At 43.4% G+C, this 22,002-nt stretch overlaps 1 protein-coding gene across 1 annotated transcript; it reads left to right on the plus strand.

The window, feature by feature from the left end:
- Window positions 1-4,691: 4,691 nt before the first annotated feature.
- Window positions 4,692-20,723, plus strand: LOC135534120 (rho GTPase-activating protein 19-like). Its single transcript, XM_064961254.1, has 12 exons — window positions 4,692-4,775; window positions 9,571-9,857; window positions 10,083-10,163; window positions 11,464-11,673; window positions 11,873-12,099; window positions 14,096-14,182; window positions 14,697-14,762; window positions 15,959-16,162; window positions 16,310-16,426; window positions 16,713-16,826; window positions 16,944-17,042; window positions 17,258-20,723. The coding sequence occupies exons 1-12, from the start codon at window positions 4,732-4,734 to the stop codon at window positions 17,312-17,314; spliced, it is 1,593 nt and encodes a 530-aa protein (XP_064817326.1). The 5' UTR covers window positions 4,692-4,731; the 3' UTR covers window positions 17,315-20,723.
- Window positions 20,724-22,002: the final 1,279 nt, after the last annotated feature.

Genomic DNA, 22,002 nt, shown 5'->3' on the forward strand with positions numbered 1-22,002 from the left:
TTGTGTGGTCTTAAGGGTAAGAAAATGACCCGCTACTATGTTTAACAGCAGAGAAAACCCCCTAAATATTGTTTCAACTTGAAATGTATCACTTCTCCAAGAGTGACTCCAACATTAGAAAAAGTGAAACATCGCCTTTGTTGATATTTCCATGGAAGCTGTACACCACCAGGGTACAAAGATTGTCTTAGGGTCATTTTTGACCCGGCAGTTATAAAATCATTTACACACCACAAACACACACACACACACACACACACACACACACACACACACACACACACACACACACACACACACACACACACACACACACACACACACACACACACACAATGAGAAATTGAGATGATATGTGCTACTGATTGAACAACCAGCAGCTCCTGAAGAGGAAGACCACCATGGTTGGCACAGTTAGAAAGAACAAGCCTGAGCTCCCCCCTGCACTCCTAGCAACAAGGGGGAGAGAGACCTTCTCATCAAAGTTTGCCTTCACCCCCACTCTAGTTTCTTACCCCCCAAAGAGGAACAATAATGTGGTCCTCCTGAGCACACTGCACAAAACGGCTGAGATCAGTGATCGTGAGGACAGGAAGCCAGCCTTCATTCTGGACTTAAAACCATAACAAAGGAGTCATGTAAAACCTGGACAAAGTGATTGGAGCTTACAGCTGCAGGAGGATGACTTCCCGCTGGCCCCTGGTCATCGTCCATAAAATCATTGATGTGTCCTCATACAACGCCTTCTTGATTTGGAACAAGATCAACCCTACCTGGATACCTGACAAGCGGAACAAGAGGAGGGTGTTCCTGGAGCAGCTGGGAAAGGCAGTTGTAAACCCCACACATACAAAGGGAGCACCTCCCCCGCATGGCAGCCTCTGCAGCGCTTCTGAAAGCTGTTCAGGGGGCTGAATCTTGTCCTGATCCACCTGAGGCTGCAGCTGGGGCAGGCAAGAGGAGGGGAATCCAATTCTGCCCCCAAAGAAGGACTGTAAACAAATACTATGTGCTGCACATGTGAGAAATACATCTGCAAAGTCCATGCACACACTTCCTACACATTTGCTAATTAGAGTTGATTGATTTATGTTGTTCACGTTTTTGTTTGTATCTATTATCTTATTTTATTCTTATTTATTGTTGTTTATACACCTTGTGGTTGGGGGCAATGGTTAAAAAAATGGGAGAAGACTAGCATGTTGAATTCCTCATTGTACAATAAAATGCTTTCAAAACTACTTTCTGCATATTTCTGCTACTTTCTTAGGCTATACAAGTGCTATCACTTGCTATAAAAAAATTACACCTTTATCAATAACAATAATAAACCTCTACTTTAGTAAAGAAAACAATTATTACAGGTGTGCTGTCATAGAAACAAGCGGTGTCCACTGTTTAAATGCAGCCTTTCTGCATTGTGAAGAGGGAAAACCCACATATTCACAAAGTTTGTGATGAATGTTAAGACAGAATGTTAAGACTTCAAAAAGGTTAAAGATTTTCTCATTTTTCAAGTTAGAGACAGTAAAGAATGGCAGGCTGAGCTGTAATATTTACAAACACATTTAAATGTGTATCTATTGTCTTAAACTCTGAGCTTATTTACAACATGATGCTTATAATGTATTGACACTCAAACCGCACTGCAAAAACCTCAAAGGTAAACATGTAATTAATGTATCTAAAATAGGCAATAATTAATAATTTGATGATAAAACAAGTGATATCATGACACTGAACCATAAAGTATTACCTAACATAAAATCTTAGTAACAAGCCATTGAGTAATAATGTCTGACAGCAATACAAAGCAAATGATTAAAACACATAATTAGCAACTTAGTCTAAGAGACAAAAATATTGAAAAGCAGTTATCAACAATATCCGTATTAGTCACTGAAAAGTAGGACGATTAATAAAGGTAAAATCCCATAGAAAAACATCAGCAACATGTTCTAAAAAATCTGGAAATGGAAAATTCTCAAGGAAAAAGAGCAGAAGCCAAATCCATCCCATTTATCATCAATATACATAACAGAGCTCAACAGTTGAAAGTCCTAAACACTAGAAGTTAGTTACCTCTGGTTCATTCAGACATTCCTGTGGGGAAAAGTAATGGGGAAAGAATAGGGCTTTGGGATGAATGACAAAAATAAGGTCAGAGGTCAAAACATCATATATCTTCTTTTAAATTATTATTATTGTTTACTTTTATTTAATAAATACTTTCTTACCACAATTTTGTCCTTAAAACTGCATTGTTGGTTAAGGCCTTGTAACTAAGCATTTCACTGTAAGGTGTTGTTCTCGGCTCATGTGACAAATACATTTGATTTGATCATATTGTTTGTTCTATGAGATAATGTCAGTCAGTTGAGATGACCTTTATGAATTACACACACAGATATATAGTCTGACTGTAGCTTAGACCTGCATTGTTTTATGTACTGTATGGTGAGGTTACTTGTCATTAAGTATTTCAATATATTTTTATACATATGACAAATAAACCAAACTCTGAACCTATCGAATTAAAATGTGGGATCCTTAGGCAGATATGCATCTTGGTATTACTGGTATACTCTACTGATAAATGTTTAATCAAATAAAACGTTCAGCCTTTTAGATCATAATAAATAAGACAGGGGACCTAATCCTAGATCAGCACTCTGGGACGCTTTATGACTCCAGACCCTAACGTAACAGCTAAAACACAGCTCAAAACAAAATGTTAAATTATACATTAAGACCAGTACATTAGAAACTCTCAGTTTTAGACTGTTTCATTCCGGAACCTATTTGGCCGGATTCAGTAGCTCTTGTGGCATGAACAATTATTTTATTTAGCACACAATATGAGTCTCCACACACCTAGGCCTAGGCAATTGATGGATTCAAGACAAGGTCATTTTCATTTACCTCAGATTGTCAGTTTGTCAGTGTCAAATGATCCTGTCATTTCGATCATTTGTGCATAATTATGGTGCTTTCAAGGCAACTGGGATCTCAGAAAAAAACGAGGTCAAATAAAATCATGACATCTGTGATCTTCAGGTAGGAAAGTTGGAGCTCCAGAAAAAGGCCTGAGTTCCAGACTTGGAATTCCGAGTTGGATGACCGTTCAACATCAATTTGCTCAGTAGGTGCTAATTTTTTCCCCCCATAGTTCCCAGTTGTCTTGAATGCACTGAAGTCGTAAGTTGAAGATTTCCCAGTTCCGAGATTATGCCAAAGTTTTCAGTCATGTAAAAGGATGTAGAATTGCATGAAATGCGTTTATAAAAGTCAAACATTTTCCTGGATCCAAGGCCACAAAAATGTTTACCCATGTGTGCAACTTCATTAATGCCTCTACTTTACTGCTCTATCCAATTTAAATCAAATGTTATTAGTCACATGTGCTGAATACAACAGTGAAATGCTTACTTACAAGCCCCAAACCAACAGCGCAGTTTCAAAAAATACGGATAAGAATAAGTAAAGTAACAAGTAATTAAAAAAGAACAATATATACAGGGGGTGCCGGTACAGAGTCAATGTGCGGGGGCACCGGTGAGGTGAGGTAGTATGTACATGTAGGTAGAGTTAATTAAAGTGAGTATAAATAGATGACAGAGAGTGACAGTGGAGAGGGGGAGGGGGGGGGCAATGCAAATAGTCTGGGTAGCAGTCATGAGTGAACAGGGAGTACAGGAGGGGGCAGAGCATGCACCCGAGGAGACCCTGTGTTGAGGATCAGCGTGGCCGATGTGTTGTTACCCACCCTTACCAACTGGGGGCAGCCCGTCAGGAAGTCTAGGATCCAGTTGCAGAGGGAGGTGTTTTGTTCCAGGGTCCATAGCTTAATGATGAGCTTTGAGGGCACTATGGTGTTGAACGCTGAGCTCTAGTCAATGAATAGCATTCTCATATAGGTGTTCCTTTGTCCAGGTGGGAAAGGGCAGTGTGGAGTGCAATAGAAATTGCATAATCTGTGGATCTGTTGGGGTGGTATGCACATTGGAATGGGTCTAGGGTTTCTGGGATAATGGTTTTGATGTGAGCCATGACCAGCCTTTCAAGCACTTCATGGATATAGACGTGAGTGCTACGGGACGGTGTTAAATGGCACAGTGATGCCATCTGTTGGTAAATGTTCATTACTGCAACTCTTGTGTTTTACAGGGCTGCTTGAGATACCCGGATGCGTTGTGATTGACTGAACAAGACCGGTTACTCGCATCAATGCCCCTGTCTCGTCATTTAACATTCAAACAGCCTCCTCCCTCTTTAGCACGAGTGAAGTGCGTTCGGTACAACTGAATGTATGCATCTTATAAATAGTTTTAAAATACAAACTTTACATGTCCGAACTCAGAATCAAATGTGCTCACCAAAATAACATGGTCGCTGTGGTATAACTTTTATTTTGATTAGCGATTTTCTGTATTTATTCGATTTCAGATGTGTCCATTATTTGGGAGATTGTTCTTCGTACAAAGCATGTAAACGTTTTTAATGGAATTGTTATATGAATCAAATTATCCACAATAATCGCGTTACTGTGTGGATGTAACCGCACTCAATGTTATTGTTTTTCCTTGATTGACACTAAAGTGAATTCAAACAATCCAATCAGAGAACCAAACATACAAATCTTTACTGCTCACCCCGCCTGTATTTTATAACCGACCAATCAGAGAGGGAGTGGGAGGAGTCAGGGATACAAGTGGCGGATTCAAACGGAAGATGGCAGCGGATAAAGATTCCAATAAAAATACACAAAACAGAAGGTAAAATAACATTTAAACATTATGTATACAGAAGAAACTATGCACGCACGTAAATAGACTGTGGAGTTGTCGTGATACTGGCATTTGAATTTGGCTTGCTAGTTTGTCTGACATGCATGTTGTTTTTCAGTGGCAGTGAAAGCTAATTGAGCTAGCTAACGTTATTTAGCTACTGTAGCTCTGACAATCAAGTGACGTGTTGTGGCAAAATACAATTTCTGTGCATCACACAGCTACGCTGAACAACAATATGCTGCAGGGCATTTATTTCTGCGCTGTCGCTGAATTACAGTAACACTCCATAGTTAGCTAGCTAGTAGTCGCAAATATAGAGACCACTGCAGTGAGCTGTCATTGGTCGACTTCGTTTTGGATGGTCCGGTGAGCGGGGTTTGTTGATTTTAGACCATTCCATTGGTCCTGAAGTGAAATCTCCACTCACCTGAGGCACCAGGCCATGCAAAAGCAACTCCACCATTATGCCATGCCAAGCTGCTCTGAATTGCTAGTGAGTGTGTACTTGTGTGAAAAAGGTGTTTTCAGCTCACTGATCTTCAGACCTATGAGTTCACTGATCTTCAGCACAATGGACCCAAAGTAAAACTCTAGCATGCATAAAAGTTGGTTTTCTCCTGTCTGTCCAACCACTAACCCATTCATCGACGCTAACTACATTTAGCGCCTATGGACGATAGCATCCTCTGGCCGGAGTAGTATCTTCTGGCCAGAGGAGAAACATAATGAACGTAGCTTTCATTTTCAAAAAACAAAGAGTCCATTACTACACCTTTTTATAGGGTCACGGTTCCCACAAGGTTATACAGTGGGGCAAAAAAGTATTGTCAGCCACCAATTGTGCAAGTTATCCCACTTAAAAAGATGAGAGGCCTGTAATTTTCATCATAGGTACACTTCAACTATGACAGACAAAATTAGATAATTTTTTTTCCAGAAAATCACATTGTAGGATTTTTTAATTAATTTGCAAATTATGGCGGAAAATAAGTATTTGGTCAATAACAAAAGTTTATCTCAATACTTTGTTATATACCCTTTGTTGGCAATGACAGAGATCAAATGTTTTCTGTAAGTCTTCACAAGGTTTTCACACACCGTTGCTGGTATTTTTGTCCCATTCCTCCATGCAGATCTCATAGAGCAGTGATGTTTTGGGGCTGTTGCTGGGCAACACGGACTTTCAACTCCCTCCAAAGATTTTCTATGGGGTTGAGATCTGGAGACTGGCTAGGCCACTCCAGGACCTTGAAATGCTTCTTATGAAGCCATTCCTTCGTTGCCCGGGCAATGTGTTTGGGATCATTGTCATGCTGAAAGACCCAGCCACGTTTCATCTTCAATGCCCTTGCTGATGGAAGGAGGTTTTCACTCAAAATCTCACGATACATGGCCCCATTCATTCTTTCCTTTACACGGATCAGTTGTCCTGGTCCCTTTGCAGAAAAACAGCCCCAAAGCATGATGTTTCCACCCCCATGCTTCACAGTAGGTATGGTGTTCTTTGGATGCAACTCAGCATTCTTTGTCCTCCAAACATGACGAGTTGAGTTTTTACCAAAAAGTTCTATTTTGGTTTCATCTGACCATATAACATTCTCCCAATCTTATTCTGGATCATCCAACTGCTCTCTGGCAAACTTCAGACGAGCCTGGACATATACTGGCTTAAGCAGGGGAACACGTCTGGCACTGCAGGATTTGAGTCCCTGGCGGCGTAGTGTATTACTAATGTAATGGTAGGCTTTGTTACTTTGGTCCCAGCTCTCTGCAGGTCATTCACTAGGTCCCCCCGTGTGGTTCTGGGATTTTTGCTCACCGTTCTTGTGATCATTTTGACCCCACGGGGAGAGATCTTGCGTTGAGTCCCAGATCGAGGGAGATTATCAGTGGTCTTGTATGTCTTACATTTCCTAATAATTGCTCACACAGTTGATTTCTTCAAACCAAGCTGCTTACCTATTGCAGATTCAGTCTCGCTATCCTGGTGCAGGTCTACAATTTTGTTTCTGGTGTCCTTTGACAGCTCTTTGGTCTTGGCCATAGTGGAGTTTGGAGTGTCACTGTTTGAGGTTGTGGACAGGTGTCTTTTATACTGATAACAAGTTCAAACAGGTGCCATTAATACAGGTAACGAGTGGAGGACAGAGGAAAATACTTTTGGCTGCAACTGTTAAAACAGTCTACAGTAAGTGAAATTATGTTGATGTGATATGAAAGTAGAGGGCTTTATGTTTCTAGAACTGTACCGCAATTGAGAACCGATTCACATTTAGATGGAGTATTTTGCTGTTTCGGCTGCCAGAGCCAATTCCCCTCTAAACAAAACATGTGGACGTGGACTCCTTGGACTATAAATAACAACATTGACGTACGCTGATTCGGTGTGCGAGTTCATTAGAACGTGCGTTGAAGATGTCGTTCCCATAGCAACGATTAAAACATTCCCTAACCAGAAACCTTGGATTGATGGCATCATTCGTGTGAAACTGAAAGCGCGAGGGCAAGGTGTCTGGTAACATGACTGAATACAAACAATGCAGCTATTCCCTCCGTAAAGCTATCAAACAAGCTAAAGTCAGTACAGAGACAAAGTAGAATCCCAATTCAACGGCTCAGACACATCATGTGGCAGGGTCTACAGTCAATCACAGACTACAGGAAGAAATCGAGCCCAGTCACGGACCAGGATGTCTTGCTCCCAGGCAGACTAAATAACTTTTTTGCCCGCTTTGAGGACAATACAGTGCCACTGACACTGCCTGCAACGGAAAATTGCGGTCTCTCCTTCACTGCAGCCGAGGTGAGTAAAACATTTAAACGTGTTAACCCTCGCAAGGCTGCAGGCCAAGACGGCATCCCCAGCCGCGCCCTCAGAGCATGCGCAGACCAGCTGGCTGGTGTGTTTACGGACATATTCAATCAATCCCTATACCAGTCTGCTGTTCCCACATGCTTCAAGAGGGCCACCATCGTTCCTGTTCCCAAGAAAGCTAAGGTAACTGAGCTAAACGACTACTGCCCCGTAGCACTCACTTCCGTCATCATGAAGTGCTTTGAGAGACTAGTCAAGGACCATATCACCTGCTTACCGCTCAAATAGGTCCACAGACGATGCAATCTCAACCACACTGCCCTAACCCATCTGGACAAGAGGAATTCTGTTCATCGACTGCTCGGCATTCAACACCATAATACCCTCCAAGCTCGTTCAAGCTCGAGACCCTGGGTCTCGACCCCGCCCTGTGCAACTGGGTACTGGACTTCCTGACGGGGCCCCCAGGTGGTGAGGGTAGGTTCTCCTCCCCGCTGATCCTCAACACTGGGGCCCCACAAGGGTGCGTTCTGAGCCCTCTCCTGTACTCCCTGTTCACCCACGACTGCGTGACGCACGCCTCCAACTCAATCATCAAGTTTGCGGACGACACAATAGTGGTAGGCTTGATTACCAACAACGACGAGACCCTACAGGGAGGAGGTGTTTAGCAGGAGTGTGGTGTCAGGAAAATAACCTCACACTCAACGTCAACAAAACTAAGGAGATGATTGTGGACTTCAGGAAACAGCAGAGGGAACACCCCCTATCCACATCGATGGAACAGTAGTGGAGAGAGTAGCAAGTTTTAAGTTCCTCGGCATACACATCACAGACAAACTGAATTGGTCCACTCACACAGACAGCATCGTGAAGAAGGCGCAGCAGCCCTCTTCAACCTCAGGAGGCTGAAGAAATTCGGCTTGTCATGCACTTGAAAACTTCTACAGATGCACAGCGAGAGCATCCTGGCGGGCTGTATCACCGCCTGGTACGGCAACTGCTCCGCCCTCAACCGTAAGGCTCTCCAGAGGGTAGTGAGGTCTGCACAACGCATCATCGGGGGCAAACTACTGCCCTCCAGGACACCTACACCACCCGATGTTACAGGAAGGCCATAAAGATCATCATGGACATCTACCACCCGAGCCACTGCCTGTTCACCCCGCTTCTCATCCAGAATTACGAGGTCAGTACAGGTGCATCAAAGCTGGGACCGAGAGACTGAAAAACAGCTTCTATCTCAAGGCCATCAGACTGTTAAACAGCCACCACTAACATTGAGTGGCTGCTGATTGGGGACTGACTCAACTCCAGCCACTTTAATAATGGGAATTGATGGGAAATGTTGTAAATATCACTAGCCACTTTAAACAATGCTACCTTATATAATGTTACTTACCCTACATTATTCATCTCATATGCATACGTATATACTGTACTCTATATCATCGACTGTATCCTTATGTAATACATGTATCACTAGCCACTTTAACTATGCCACTTTGTTTACATACTCATCTCACATGTATATACTGTACTCGATACCATCTACTGTATCTTGCCTATGCTGCTCTGTACCATCACTCATTCATATATCCTTATGTACATATTCTTTATCCCCTTACACTGTGTATAAGACAGTAGATTAGGAATTGTTAGTTAGATTACTTGTTGGTTATTACTGCATTGTCGGAACTAGAAGCACAAGCATTTCGCTACACTCGCATTAACATCTGCTAACCATGTGTATGTGACAAATAAAATTTGATTTGATGTAAGGTCCTTGGACTATAGTTACGTTAGTCTCCTTTAGTCCATTATTGGGCTAGCCAACCACCACGCCATCATCATACGTGTGTAAGAGGGAGAGCGAGAGTTGGTGTGTGTGAGAGAGTCAGTGTAAAGATAAAGCGGTTGTTTAAAGATTTGATCTCCAGCATCTGTGTGTGTGTGTTCCATCAGGGGTACGGTGTGTAACGTGGTGATCAGCCAGGATGCAGGGGGATCTTGTGGTGGCAGTGGGGTTGGTGGCCGCCCGCCCGTCATCTTCAACCCAGACTTCTTTGTGGAGAAGCTACGTCACGAGAGATCTGAGGTGTTTCAAGAGCTGGTGCTTAGCAACATCAGCCGCCTCATCGACCTTCCCGGTGCTGAGTTCTCTCTGCTGTTAGGGGACGAGGGAGGGCCCAAGACACCCACAGGGGCCGGAGGGGGATTCTTCCGCTCCTTCAACTTCCTCAAACGTAGAGGTGAGAGAACTGCCATGAAGATCAACCAAGGGTGTCTTAGGATGTAATGTAGAACAAACATGCATGACTGAAATGTAGAAGAAGGTATCACGATGGCTTTACTCATGGAATTTTTATCTGCAACGTTTGGCTACTGAATGTGGCCCTGGGTGGCAATAATGTTGAATAATAATATAAATGTACAGCACTCAGATTCTCGTCCTTTGGCCGTTGTCATCGTCACAGATAAGGAAGTGGTGTTCGGGACTCCTCTGACAGAGGGAGGCATCGCCCAGATTTACCAGCTCATCGAATACCTCAGCAAGAGTGAGTTGATCATGTTGTTACAGTTCCCATCTGAGGCATGATCCCTGAATGTAATTCTCTCTTCTTTGTCCTGGCATTACAGTAGGAGGCACTCTTTCCTCTGGTCTAAAAAAGATCCCAATGCCCCAGGGCAGTGATTGGGGACACTACCCTATGTAGGGTGCCGTCTTTCGGATGTGACGTTAAACGGGTGTCCTTATTCTCTGAGGTCATTGAAGATCCCATGGCACTTATCGTAAGAGTAGGGGTGTTAACCCTGGTGTCCCGGCTATATTCCCAATCTGGCCCTCGAACCATCACGGTCACCTAATAATCCCCAGTTTACAATGGTCTCATTCATCCCCCTCCTCTCCCCTGTAACTATTCCCCAGGTCGTTGCTGTAAATGAGAACGTGTTCTCAGTTGACTTACCTGGTAAAATAACAGATAAATCTGATTTTTAATTTATTTTTCAGCCTTATCAACTCTATGCAAAGGAGATGTTGCGCTGCATGAGGCAAATGGTGGTCACACCAGATACTGACTGGGTTTCTGATTTTACACCCCTACATTTCTTTAGGTCTCTGTGACCAACCGATACATATCTGTATTCTCATTCATGGGAAATCCATAGATCAGGGCCTGTTGAATTAATTTCAGTTGACTGGTTTCCTTATATGAACTGTAACTCAGTAAAAATCTTTGAAATTGTTTCATGTTGTCTTTATATTTTAGTTCAGTGTACATACTTTATATCTGATTTAAGTTTGCACTGAAAACATTTTACCAACCCTAAAATAATTTCCATGAAATAAAATATATAATAAAATCATATTTTTTGGAGTGCCGGGAATGATGTATCAGCGGTGACCCGCCGCTGCTAAATGACTATTGGAGAAACACTGCTGATTGATTCACTACATATTTGATTTATTGATTGATTCATTGATTGATCAGACTTACATGTTAAGGACCTGTTCAGGGTGCTTGGAGGTTTATTGACTGTTTGATTGATTGCTGATCAGACCTGCAGGTAGAAGGCCTGTTCAGGGTGCTAGGTGGTTTATTGATTGATGATCAGACCTGCAGGTAGAGGGTCTGTTCAGGGTGCTAGGTGGTTTATTGATTGATTGCTGATCAGACCTGCAGGTAGAGGGTCTGTTCAGGGTGCTAGGTGGTTTATTGATTGATTGCTGATCAGACCTGCAGGTAGAGGGTCTGTTCAGGGTGCTAGGTGGTTTATTGACTGATTGCTGATCAGACCTGCAGGTAGAGGGTCTGTTCAGGGTGCTAGGAGGTTTATTGATTGATTGCTGATCAGACCTGCAGGTAGAGGGTCTGTTCAGGGTGCCAGGTAACAGTGTGCGGCAGCAGGCCCTGAAGGAGCAGCTGAACAGTGGCGCAGACATCGACCTGGAGGCAGGGGGCTTCCACCCCAACGACGTGGCCACCCTCCTCAAGACCTTCCTGGGAGAGCTACCTGAACCCCTCCTCACGCACCAACACTTCCATGCTCACCTCAAAATAGCAGGTACCCCTGTCTGAGGCCCTCCCCACTCTCTCTCCTGTAGCACTTTTTAGTTTTCAAAAACCTACAAAAAAATCACACCCTGGCGCTCAAAAATAAGTGTCATTGATGTTCACCTGTACCCCATGAGACCCATACTGAAGTGTCTTGTGTTCTGTTTCTGTCCCATCTTCCCCTCTTCTCTCTCCCACTATTCCCCCAGACATGACTCTGTTTGATGAAAAAGGCAACAAGACGTCAGTACCTGATAAGGAGCGTCAGATTGAGGCCTTACAGCTCCTCTTCCTGCTGCTGCCCCAGGCCAACCGCAGCCTCCTCAAACTGATCCTGGACCTGCTCTACCACACCGCCAAGCAGCAGGACAAGAACAAAATGTCCGCCTTCAACCTCGCCCTCATGTTTGCCCCCCACGTCGTGTGGCCCAGAGATGTATGTACTGTAACTCAAATCAAATGTGTTTTATAAAGCCCGTCTTTATATCGGCAGTTGACACGAAGTGCCTTACAGATACCCAGCATAAAACCTCAGAGAAAGCAATGCCAAGGCAGAAGCACAGGTCTGAAGCTGGACTGTGCCCATGATCATTTATCATGTGGATCAGAGTTTCCCAAACTCTGTCCTGAGGCTTGTTGTCCTAGCACTGCACAGCTGATTTAGATCATCACAGCTTGACCATGACTTCCTTATTTCAATCAGCTGTGTAGTGCATAATACATAATTATTCAGACACTTTACTATGAGAGTTGAAATTGAGCTCAGGTGCATCCTGTTTCCATTGATCATCCTTGAGATGTTTCTACAACTTGATTGGAGTCCACCTGTGGTAAATTCAATAGATTGGACATGATTTGGAAAGGCACACACCTATCTATATAAGGTCCCACAGTTGACTGTGTATGTCAGAGCAAAAACCAAGCCATGAGGTTAAAGGAATTGTCTGTCGAGCTCTGAGACGACAGGATTGTGTCGAGGCACAGAGCTGGGGAGGGTAGCAGGTTCCAACTAAAACACAGTGGTCTTCATCATTCTTAAATGGAAGCATTTTGGAACCACCAAGACTCATGACCAAACTGAGCAGCCAGGGGGGGGGATATTGGTCAGGCGAGTGACCAAGAACCCAATGGTCACTCTGACAGAGCTCCAGAGTTCTTCTGTGGAGATGGGATGACCTTCCAGAAGGACAACCATCTCTCGCTTGCAGTTTTCCAAAAGGCACCTAAAGACTCTCAGACCATGAGAAACAAGATTCTCTGGTCTGATGAAACCTGAATGCCAAGCGTCACGTCTGGAGGAAACCTGGCACCATTCCTACGGTGAAGCATGGTGGTGGCAGCATCATGTTGTGGGGATGTTTTTCAGTGGCAGGGACTGGGAGACTAGTCGGGATCGAGGGAAAGATGAACAGAGCAAAGTACAGAGAGATCCTTGACGAAAACCTGCTCCAGAGCACCCAGGACCTCAGAATGGGGCAAAGGTTCACCTTCCAACAGGACAATGACCCTAAGCACACAGCCAAGACAATGCGGGAGTGGCTTTGGGACAAGTCTCTGAATGTCCTTGAGTGGCCCGATCAAACATCACTGGAGAGACCTGAAAATAGCTGTTTAGTGACGCTCCCCATCAAACCTGACAGAGCTTGAGAGGATCTGCAGATAAGAATGGGAGAAAATTCCCAAATACAGGCATGCCAAGAATACTTATGTAAATGTGATATTTCTGGGGGGGGTTATTTCCACATTTCCCAAGATTTCTAGAAGCTTGTTTTTTTTCTTTGGCATATTTTTTTATATATATAGAATTTTTTTTTAAATAAGGCTGTCGTGTAATTGTTTTTTTAGAAAAGGTCAAGGGGTCTGAATACTTTCCGAATGCACCATATGTAAGTACTGTACACTGTTAAATATAGGCTATACTGTCCTGTAGTCATGATGATTGATTCACTTGGCTTGCCTAGTAGAACCTCAGACATACACACTGGCCCAGAAATGTGTTCTGCGCTCAGTGTTCTGTTCGGGTACAGTCTATCCTCACAATGCACTGTGTTATGAATTGTAGGATAAGGAATGTGATAAAATAAAAATGCATTAAATTTAGATGTGAATAGAAATAATTAGGTGGGTGGTTATATTTGCCCTATTTCACACATGTAATGTTACTCATGTATGAATTAGAATTATGTATTTTTTTGCATACCCCCCCCCTCGGAGAGTGGGGTCACGGCCAGGGTCTGCCATTATCAACGGCGACCCTGGAGTAATTAGGGCTCAGTGCTTTACTCGAGGCACATCAACACATTTTTCACATTGTCGACTCTGGGATTTCAACAAGGGACTTTTCAGTTACTGGCCCAACGCTCTAACCACTAGGCTGCCTCTGACTGATTGATTTTCATTCTTCTACAGTAATTTGTGTGTGTTTCATCCAGATGGTGGCCAGTGACCTCCAGGAGAATCTGAAGAAGCTTAACAACGGCATGGCCTTCCTCATCAAACACTCCCAGAAACTATTCAGGGTCAGAGAGACAAACTTCACACTCTTGGCCAGTTTCCCAACCCAGAATAAGTCTAGTCCAGAGCGGGACTTTCTATAAAGCAGGATCCAAGAGTTAGCCAGCTAACTTGCCTAAATATTCTGTTAACTTTTTATTTTTTTGAAAGATAATCTTGAAATGAACATGGTCTAATTGATTCGACAAACAAAAACACATATCTAAGTTTAGCTTTTCTTTCTTTTATTAAAACTAGAAAGTCTGTAGTTATTTCTGGTTGCTTTTCAAAGTTCGCTGGCTAACTCATTCATCCTGCTTTGTACTATGCCACACTGGGCTACAACACTCCATTGAGAATACCTCATACTATTGGCTTCAACTGTGTCTGGGAAACCGGCCCAGTTGTCAGTGTTATTTTATAAGGTCTGGGGAACATGGGCTACAATAAGGTAATGATTTGTGTCAAGCACAGAAGAGAAACAGAATCATTATTTTTAGTGTGTTGTGATGGATACTTAGTGTGTGTGTCTCCACTCAGGCTCCTATGTACATGAGGGAGCATGCCAGAATGCACTTCACAGGATCTAAGACCCTGCAGACCAAGGTTAGTAGTAGGACTCTTTCACCTGCTGGGTTTACGTCATCTATACCATTAAAGGATGTTGCACTTCTCTCAAACAAAGGACCATATTAGATCAAACTGATCTAAAGAGTCTCAAAGCAGGAGTGCTGATCGAGGTTCAGATCCTCCCCCTTTCCATTCATTATAATCTGCAAGGCCAAACTGATCCTAGATCAGCACTCCTCTGAGATGCTTTATGAATACAGGCCCTGTACAGGTGTAAGCATCCCAGTTTACCAGAAAGCTAGGTGGCGCTTTTGCCCAACTTGTTTACACCTTTCTAGTCTTTACAGATCTACCAGGGCCTATTATAAGTGGCTAGGTGCTAGAAATGTCTAGCTGCGGTTTGGACTTGTCTAGCTGCGCTTTGGACTTGTCTAGCTGCGCTTTGGACTTGTCTAGCTGCGCTTTGGACTTGTCTAGCTGCGCTTTGGACTTGTCTAGCTGCGCTTTGGACTTGTCTAGCTGAGGTTTGGACTTGTCTAGCTGAGGTTTGGACTTGTCTAGCTGCGCTTTGGACTTGTCTAGCTGCGCTTTGGACTTGTCTAGCTGCGCTTTGGACTTGTCTAGCTGAGGTTTGGACTTGTCTAGCTGCTTTGGACTTGTCTAGCTGCGCTTTGGACTTGTCTAGCTGCTTGTCTTTTTGGACTTGTCTAGCTGCGCTTTGGACTTGTCTAGCTGAGGTTTGGACTTGTCTAGCTGAGGTTTGGACTTGTCTAGCTGAGGTTTGGACTTGTCTAGCTGAGGTTTGGACTTGTCTAGCTGAGGTTTGGACTTGTCTAGCTGAGGTTTGGACTTGTCTAGCTGCGGTTTGGACTTGTCTAGCTGCGCTTTGGACTTGTCTAGCTGCGGTTTGGACTTGTCTAGCTGCGGTTTGGACTTGTCTAGCTGCGGTTTGGACTTGTCTAGCTGCGCTTTGGACTTGTCTAGCTGCGCTTTGGACTTGTCTAGCTGCGCTTTGGACTTGTCTAGCTGCGCTTTGGACTTGTCTAGCTGCGGTTTAGGGGCGTAGATCAACCTAATCTCCCTCTAAGCTGAAATAGGTTCTGTCCCGTGTGGCACCCTATTCCCTTTATAGTGCACTACTTTATATAGGGAATAGGGTGCCATTTGGTATGTATCCATAGACTCATGTTGTGATGGAAACTAATAGCTCCTTTCTCACCCCCCTCCCTCAGGATGATATCGACCTGTTATCTGTGACTGGTTTCCCTGCCCCTGTTCCCTGGAAGAGGTGTTGTGCTGACCCGTCTCAGTACCTGTCCCCCTCCTCGCCGTCCCAGGGCCTGCAGCACCACACAGAGGAGTCCCTGAAGGAGCTGTTCAGACACGTCCATGACAACATGCCCAACTCTGCCAAGAAGAAGAAACTCCTCCGACAGGTACTCACTGCAGGACTGCTTCTTAATATCCTCTGTCCTCGTCTCCATATTACGAGGCAGATTTCACATTTCATGTAGATTAGAATGACTGTCTAAATCCCAGTATCCTGTCTCTTCATGCTACATCTCTTTCTCCTCCTCCTGCAGCTTGCTCAACAGACCACCCCCGGCCTGGCCCCGGGGACACCCATCAACAACTATCAGCCCCCCCCGGCCCAGAGCAAGAAACACCCCCGCTCCCGCTCCTTCGGTGGATTCATCAAGGTGTGTCATTGTGTTTATGTGTATTTCACTTACAAGTGTAATATCCAATCAACATACTTTGTTGATGTATTTTGTAAATGTGTTACTTTGTATCCAATTTAGTATGTTGCAGTCACCATCTGCTACATCATAACTGTTCTGTCTATTGTATATGAGGATCTTTAAGGACAATTCCTTTTCAACCTCCTATTCATTATGCCCCAAAAAATTTCCTGGTAAAGTGAAGGTTAAATAACTGTTCTGTCAACTGTCCTACCCTCCTGATCAAATGAACCAATGAAAACAGAGGAGACATAAGGGCGACCAACAGGCGTTGGAGAGGCGGGGCAGACAGATCTCCCCGGAGATGGTTGCTGCGGCGATGGGACGGCTGGGAAAGGAGAACGTTGTCCTGCAGTCGGTGAGCGACATTGACAGACAAGGAGGCCACACAAACACACTCCCTTGTCCACAGCTTCCTTGTTTTTTCTAGATGTTCATTGTGTGTGTGTGTGTGTGTGTGTGTGTCCGTCTCCAGGGGAACAGTCCGGTGACAGTGGATAATAGTACTCCAGTCGGGGTCAAGGCCTCTGACAGCATGGCCCTCAATAGAGAGAGGGGACTCAAACTATCAAAGGTATGTTGCTTTTGGATTGATAACATGGCAATTCACACTTTTTCTCTAGACTTTTACATGTGTTTTTGCGTATGTTGTATGTCTTTCCGGATGCACTTCAATGTCATCATTCACCATTACAATACAGCCACATCTTGTGAACTTTGTCTGTTTTGTCCCATGTCTCATTCATCTTCTTTCTCCTTTTTTTTCTTGATCTCTCTGTCTCCCTCCAGAACTCTCCATCCATCTCCAGAATGTGTTTCTCTCCCTCCCTAGAAACGTCGATGTAGAGGATTGGTACTAGCAACACTGGACTTGTTTTTTTTTGGTCCTTTTTTTTCTTCTTTTATCAAGTAAACTATATTGTAACTTTCTAAATCTGTGACGAATACAACATTAGGTTGCATCCCAATAATCTCTTCTTTCTCCTGAAGTGTGTACTTGTTCACTTCCCTCAATGTGTTTGAAAGGAAATGACTGTAATACCTATATGGAAACTCCTTCTAGCCCAGGCCTACACAATCCAAGACTTTTACATTGTGTGGGGAGTAGTGAATGAGTGCACACTTCAGGGGGAGAGATTATTGGGACGTAACCCAGGAAAGTACAAGACCAACTCTGTTAAGTGTGGAGGCAGGGACAGAAGGGAGCTTTCTTTGGTCTGTTTGGGGTCTGAGTGCCACTCATAACTTGAAACAGTTTTGTTAGACACTTTTACTGTTGACCGCTAGCTGAGCCGACATAGATACTTTTACAGTTGACCACTAGCTGAGCCTACATAGATACTTCTACAGTTGACCACTAGCTGAGCCTACATAGATACTTCTACAGTTGACCACTAGCTGAGCCTACATAGATACTTTTACAGTTGACCGCTAGCTGAGCCTACATAGATACTTTTACAGTTGACCGCTAGCTGAGCCTACATAGATACTTTTACAGTTGACCGCTAGCTGAGCCTACATAGATACTTTTACAGTTGACCGCTAGCTGAGCCTACATAGATACTTTTACAGTTGACCGCTAGCTGAGCCGACATAGATACTTTTACCGTTGACCGCCAGCTGAGCCTACATAGATACTTTTACATTTGACCGCCAGCTGAGCCTACATAGATACTTTTACATTTGACCGCCAGCTGAGCCTACATAGATACTTTTACATTTGACCGCTAGCTGAGCCTACATAGATACTTTTACATTTGACCACTAGCTGAGCCTACATAGATACTTTTACATTTGACCACTAGCTGAGCCTACATAGATACTTTTACCGTTGACCACTAGCTGAGCCTACATAGATACTTTTACCGTTGACCGCCAGCTGAGCCTACATAGATACTTTTACCGTTGACCGCTAGCTAGCTGAGCCTACATGAATACTTTTACCGTTGACCGCTAGCTGAGCCTACATTAATACTTTTACCGTTGACCGCTAGCTAGCTGAGCCTATATTAATACTTTTACCATTGACCGCTAGCTAGCTGAGCCTATATTGTACTATATGTAAGTATCTTGTTTGTGTTTTCTGAATCTGGTGTTTGTACTACTCATCTGAAAATGTGGTTCTAATTTTACTAATATTTTAAGTCCCAAATGGTTGCCCTACACACACAGCACACTGATGGGATGATTATATCCTCCTACAAAAGGCTGATTTGCACCAGTCACATTCGTCTGGGGCCTGTTCCAAAAAGCGTGATCAATGAGTTAGCCAGCAAACTGACCCAAATTGCTTGAAATGGTTTGAAATGACTCAACAGCAACAACAACAGAAACAACTATTATACAAATGTAGATTATTTTAATCAACCAGGAAATCAAGAGATATGAGGCAAAGGCTGTTAATCAAAGTTATCTGGCTGATGTATTAACCCTGCTTTCTGGAATACCCCACAGCTCTTATGGTGTCTAAAGGCCCGTGGGTTTACTGATACTGTCTGTTAGCTCAAATGACGCCCCCGTTCCCTATATAGTGGACTATTGGCCAAAAGTAGTGCACTACACTTTATAGTAGTGCATGTGGTGGTGTTGGAGAAACACTGGCTCTGGGTTTTCTTGAATCTATATCATACAAATACAGGTCGATACATATTGGATGATGATGAACAAATACGAGCTGAACAAACCAACCTTTCTGTAATGGTATTCGTGTTTGGGAGAGATGTAGGTAGGGCTTCATTTTGGGACGACTATTTATTTTTATTGTCTGAGATTTGTGTATTAACTGATTGAACTCCTCAATGTGTACAATGTCATATTTCACCTGCCTGGTTTGGCCTTTTGAGGTTTGATAGTACAATGATGTGATTATAATTGTATTTTTTTAACTGGAATGGGTTTTGGGTGGATATTGGTTGGGGCGCTAACGTTGTTGAAAGATTTTCTGGAAGTCTGAGATGGTTTTTGCTTTGTTGGAGAGGGACATTTGTAGTGACGGTGTCGATAGAGTACCTTCAGTGTTGCCCAGTCTGATACAAGTCTTCTTTATTGAGCATGGATTGGGACATTTTGTTCTGGGTCATGTTCACTGGGCACCAAATAGAACAAGACGGATTCAAACTGGGAGGGACTTCCTGGACTTTGTCCAATAAGGAACCCTTATTTTCACTTTCCGTTGCAGAATGTTTTGAAAGGTTTTTGTAGTGTACCCGAATGAACATGAGGTTGGTTTTAATGGGGCTGTTTGACGTGTTGATGGGGATGTGTGAGAAGGGGTTTGTGGTCAGTTTTAGAGATGGCTGTGGTTTTTCTACACATGAAATGAAAGACACTAGAAGCTTGTGCTAAGGTTATCAAGATGGATTTGTTTTTTTTACTCTTGTTATTTTATCTGTGTTGGTCAAGTAGCCTACCTATTTTAAATGTTATTTTGTCCCTGCTTTTCTCTCTGTTACCTGAAGGTTTTCAGACAATCAAGGCCCAACACATTTTTTACGTGTCATTTTGCAAAGCTGAAGGGTCATCTGGCCATTAGTGGTTGATACACACTGGGTCTTGCTGGAAACCGTTTTGCTAATGTGCAGTCATCTTTATGATGTGAGTCAGTTCTAGATTACATGATACAACATGTGGGCATTATCTTTTAATCTCCCTTATTATGTTTGTGTTATGTGTGTGTGTTGAAAGTCTTTGGTTTTGTCAGCCAATGTTGACCATGGTCTTAAATGTTGGCACATCAACTGTACAGTACTGCTTGTTTATTTTTGTTCATTTTCATTCTGCCCTGTTGTCTGTGTCCCAAATGGAACCCTATTCACTATATAGTGCACTACTTTAGAACAGGGCCCTATTCACTATATAGTGCACTACTTTAGAACAGGGCCCTATTCACTATATAGTGCACTACTTTAGACCAGGGCCCTATTCCCTATATAGTGCACTACTTTGGAGCAGAGCTCTGTGCCCTGGTCAGAAGTAGTGCACTACATAGGGTGCAATTTGAGACGCAGGCATGGAGTTACATGAATGTCTACTAAAATAAACATAGTATACTGTAATCTCACATTGCTGCCTAGATTTCCTACCATGCATCTTCCTCTGTTCATATAAACCTGTTACCAGTCAGTGCCTTTTAATGGAAGGACATTCTACCTTCACCTGTTTTTGTTGTGTAAAATAAGATGTTTGTTTTTATTATTCTGTCAAATAGATGCATTGATTTACTACTGGTGCTATGGATTAAAACTATTTTTCTACATGTGGAAAGTCTCACTGCAGAACATAAACTGTTACATACACTGCTGCACTTTTCTTAAACATCCACTAGGTGGCATCCCGAGTCATTGACTAAGGACGCTGTCTGGTGCTAAGGCATAGACCGAAACGTGTACTCAGGCGGGACCCAGGACCGAGTTTGGGAAACCCTGCTATAGACCACTACATACTTATTGAGTGTGTTGTGTATGCAGTTTAAATGCAGTCTACTCTTAAATAGGCCGTTTTTAAAAGAATATGAATTATGATTTCACCTGCCCAGCTGTCACGGAAGTCAAGTTTCCATTGCCTTGTCTGTTTATAAAGCACATGCAATTGAAGGAGTAATTTATAGCAGCTTTAGCCTATATTCTTGATATTTTGTAGTATAGGCCTATCCTGTTCTTGTTTGGGGTAGGTTAATATCAGAAGCAATTGATATTCCAGGGAACCACCTCCCTTTGTATGTAATTATCTCAACGGTCTATAATGTAAACATTGGCTGTGATATTCATAGTCCTGATGAAGAATTTAATACATTTTTCCGCAGACGCCCCACGCGTATTTGACTACCACAGGCGCGCGGTGCCATTGATATTGCCGTTTTCGTAATTGTTCATTGTGGAAATTGAGCGGTTTTTCCTTAATTCCAACCTGTCTCTTCGATTCACCGTTAACTCTGCCGAGCGAAGCGGAAACGCAGTTAGATTGAACCTAGCGCACATCAAGGCTCTCTGCGCGCTCCACCTTGCGCCCCTTGGCGTCGCATCTGCTCCCCTTCCAGTGCGCAATCAATTCAGACGCGCCTCTGATGAAATGCAAAGCGACCCACCGGCGTCCCCGCGCACTCAGAAACCTAATTTGTATTAGGAGCTCAAACTGGGGTCCTTCCCGCGCATGTAAACATCGAGGTTCTCTCTTTGTTGTCGGTCTGGGTGCAGTGACTCATTCTATTCATCATGCACAATAGAGCCGCTGTGGCGCGTTTTCCCCGCGGCCAGTTTGTATTCGATAAAGTTTACTGTGTTTGTTTATGCGCGTGAGAGGAGAGTAGCCTTGTGAAATCAAACAGACTACAGACCACCATGGGAGGGACTAACATAATAGAGAATTCCATGCTAGAGAAAAAGACAATCATATATGTAATATTGAATTCTAGAGGGTTTGGTACCTGGTAGTTATATACACACTAAATGAAAAACCTGTCCCCTAATTTGAATTTCAAAGACTCATGATCATTATTCTGAATTAAAAGCAGGCTCTTTGTCCAGCAGGGAGCATCC

This window comes from Oncorhynchus masou, chromosome 5 (genome assembly GCF_036934945.1).
Source record: "Oncorhynchus masou masou isolate Uvic2021 chromosome 5, UVic_Omas_1.1, whole genome shotgun sequence".
Lineage (NCBI taxonomy): Eukaryota > Metazoa > Chordata > Actinopteri > Salmoniformes > Salmonidae > Oncorhynchus > Oncorhynchus masou.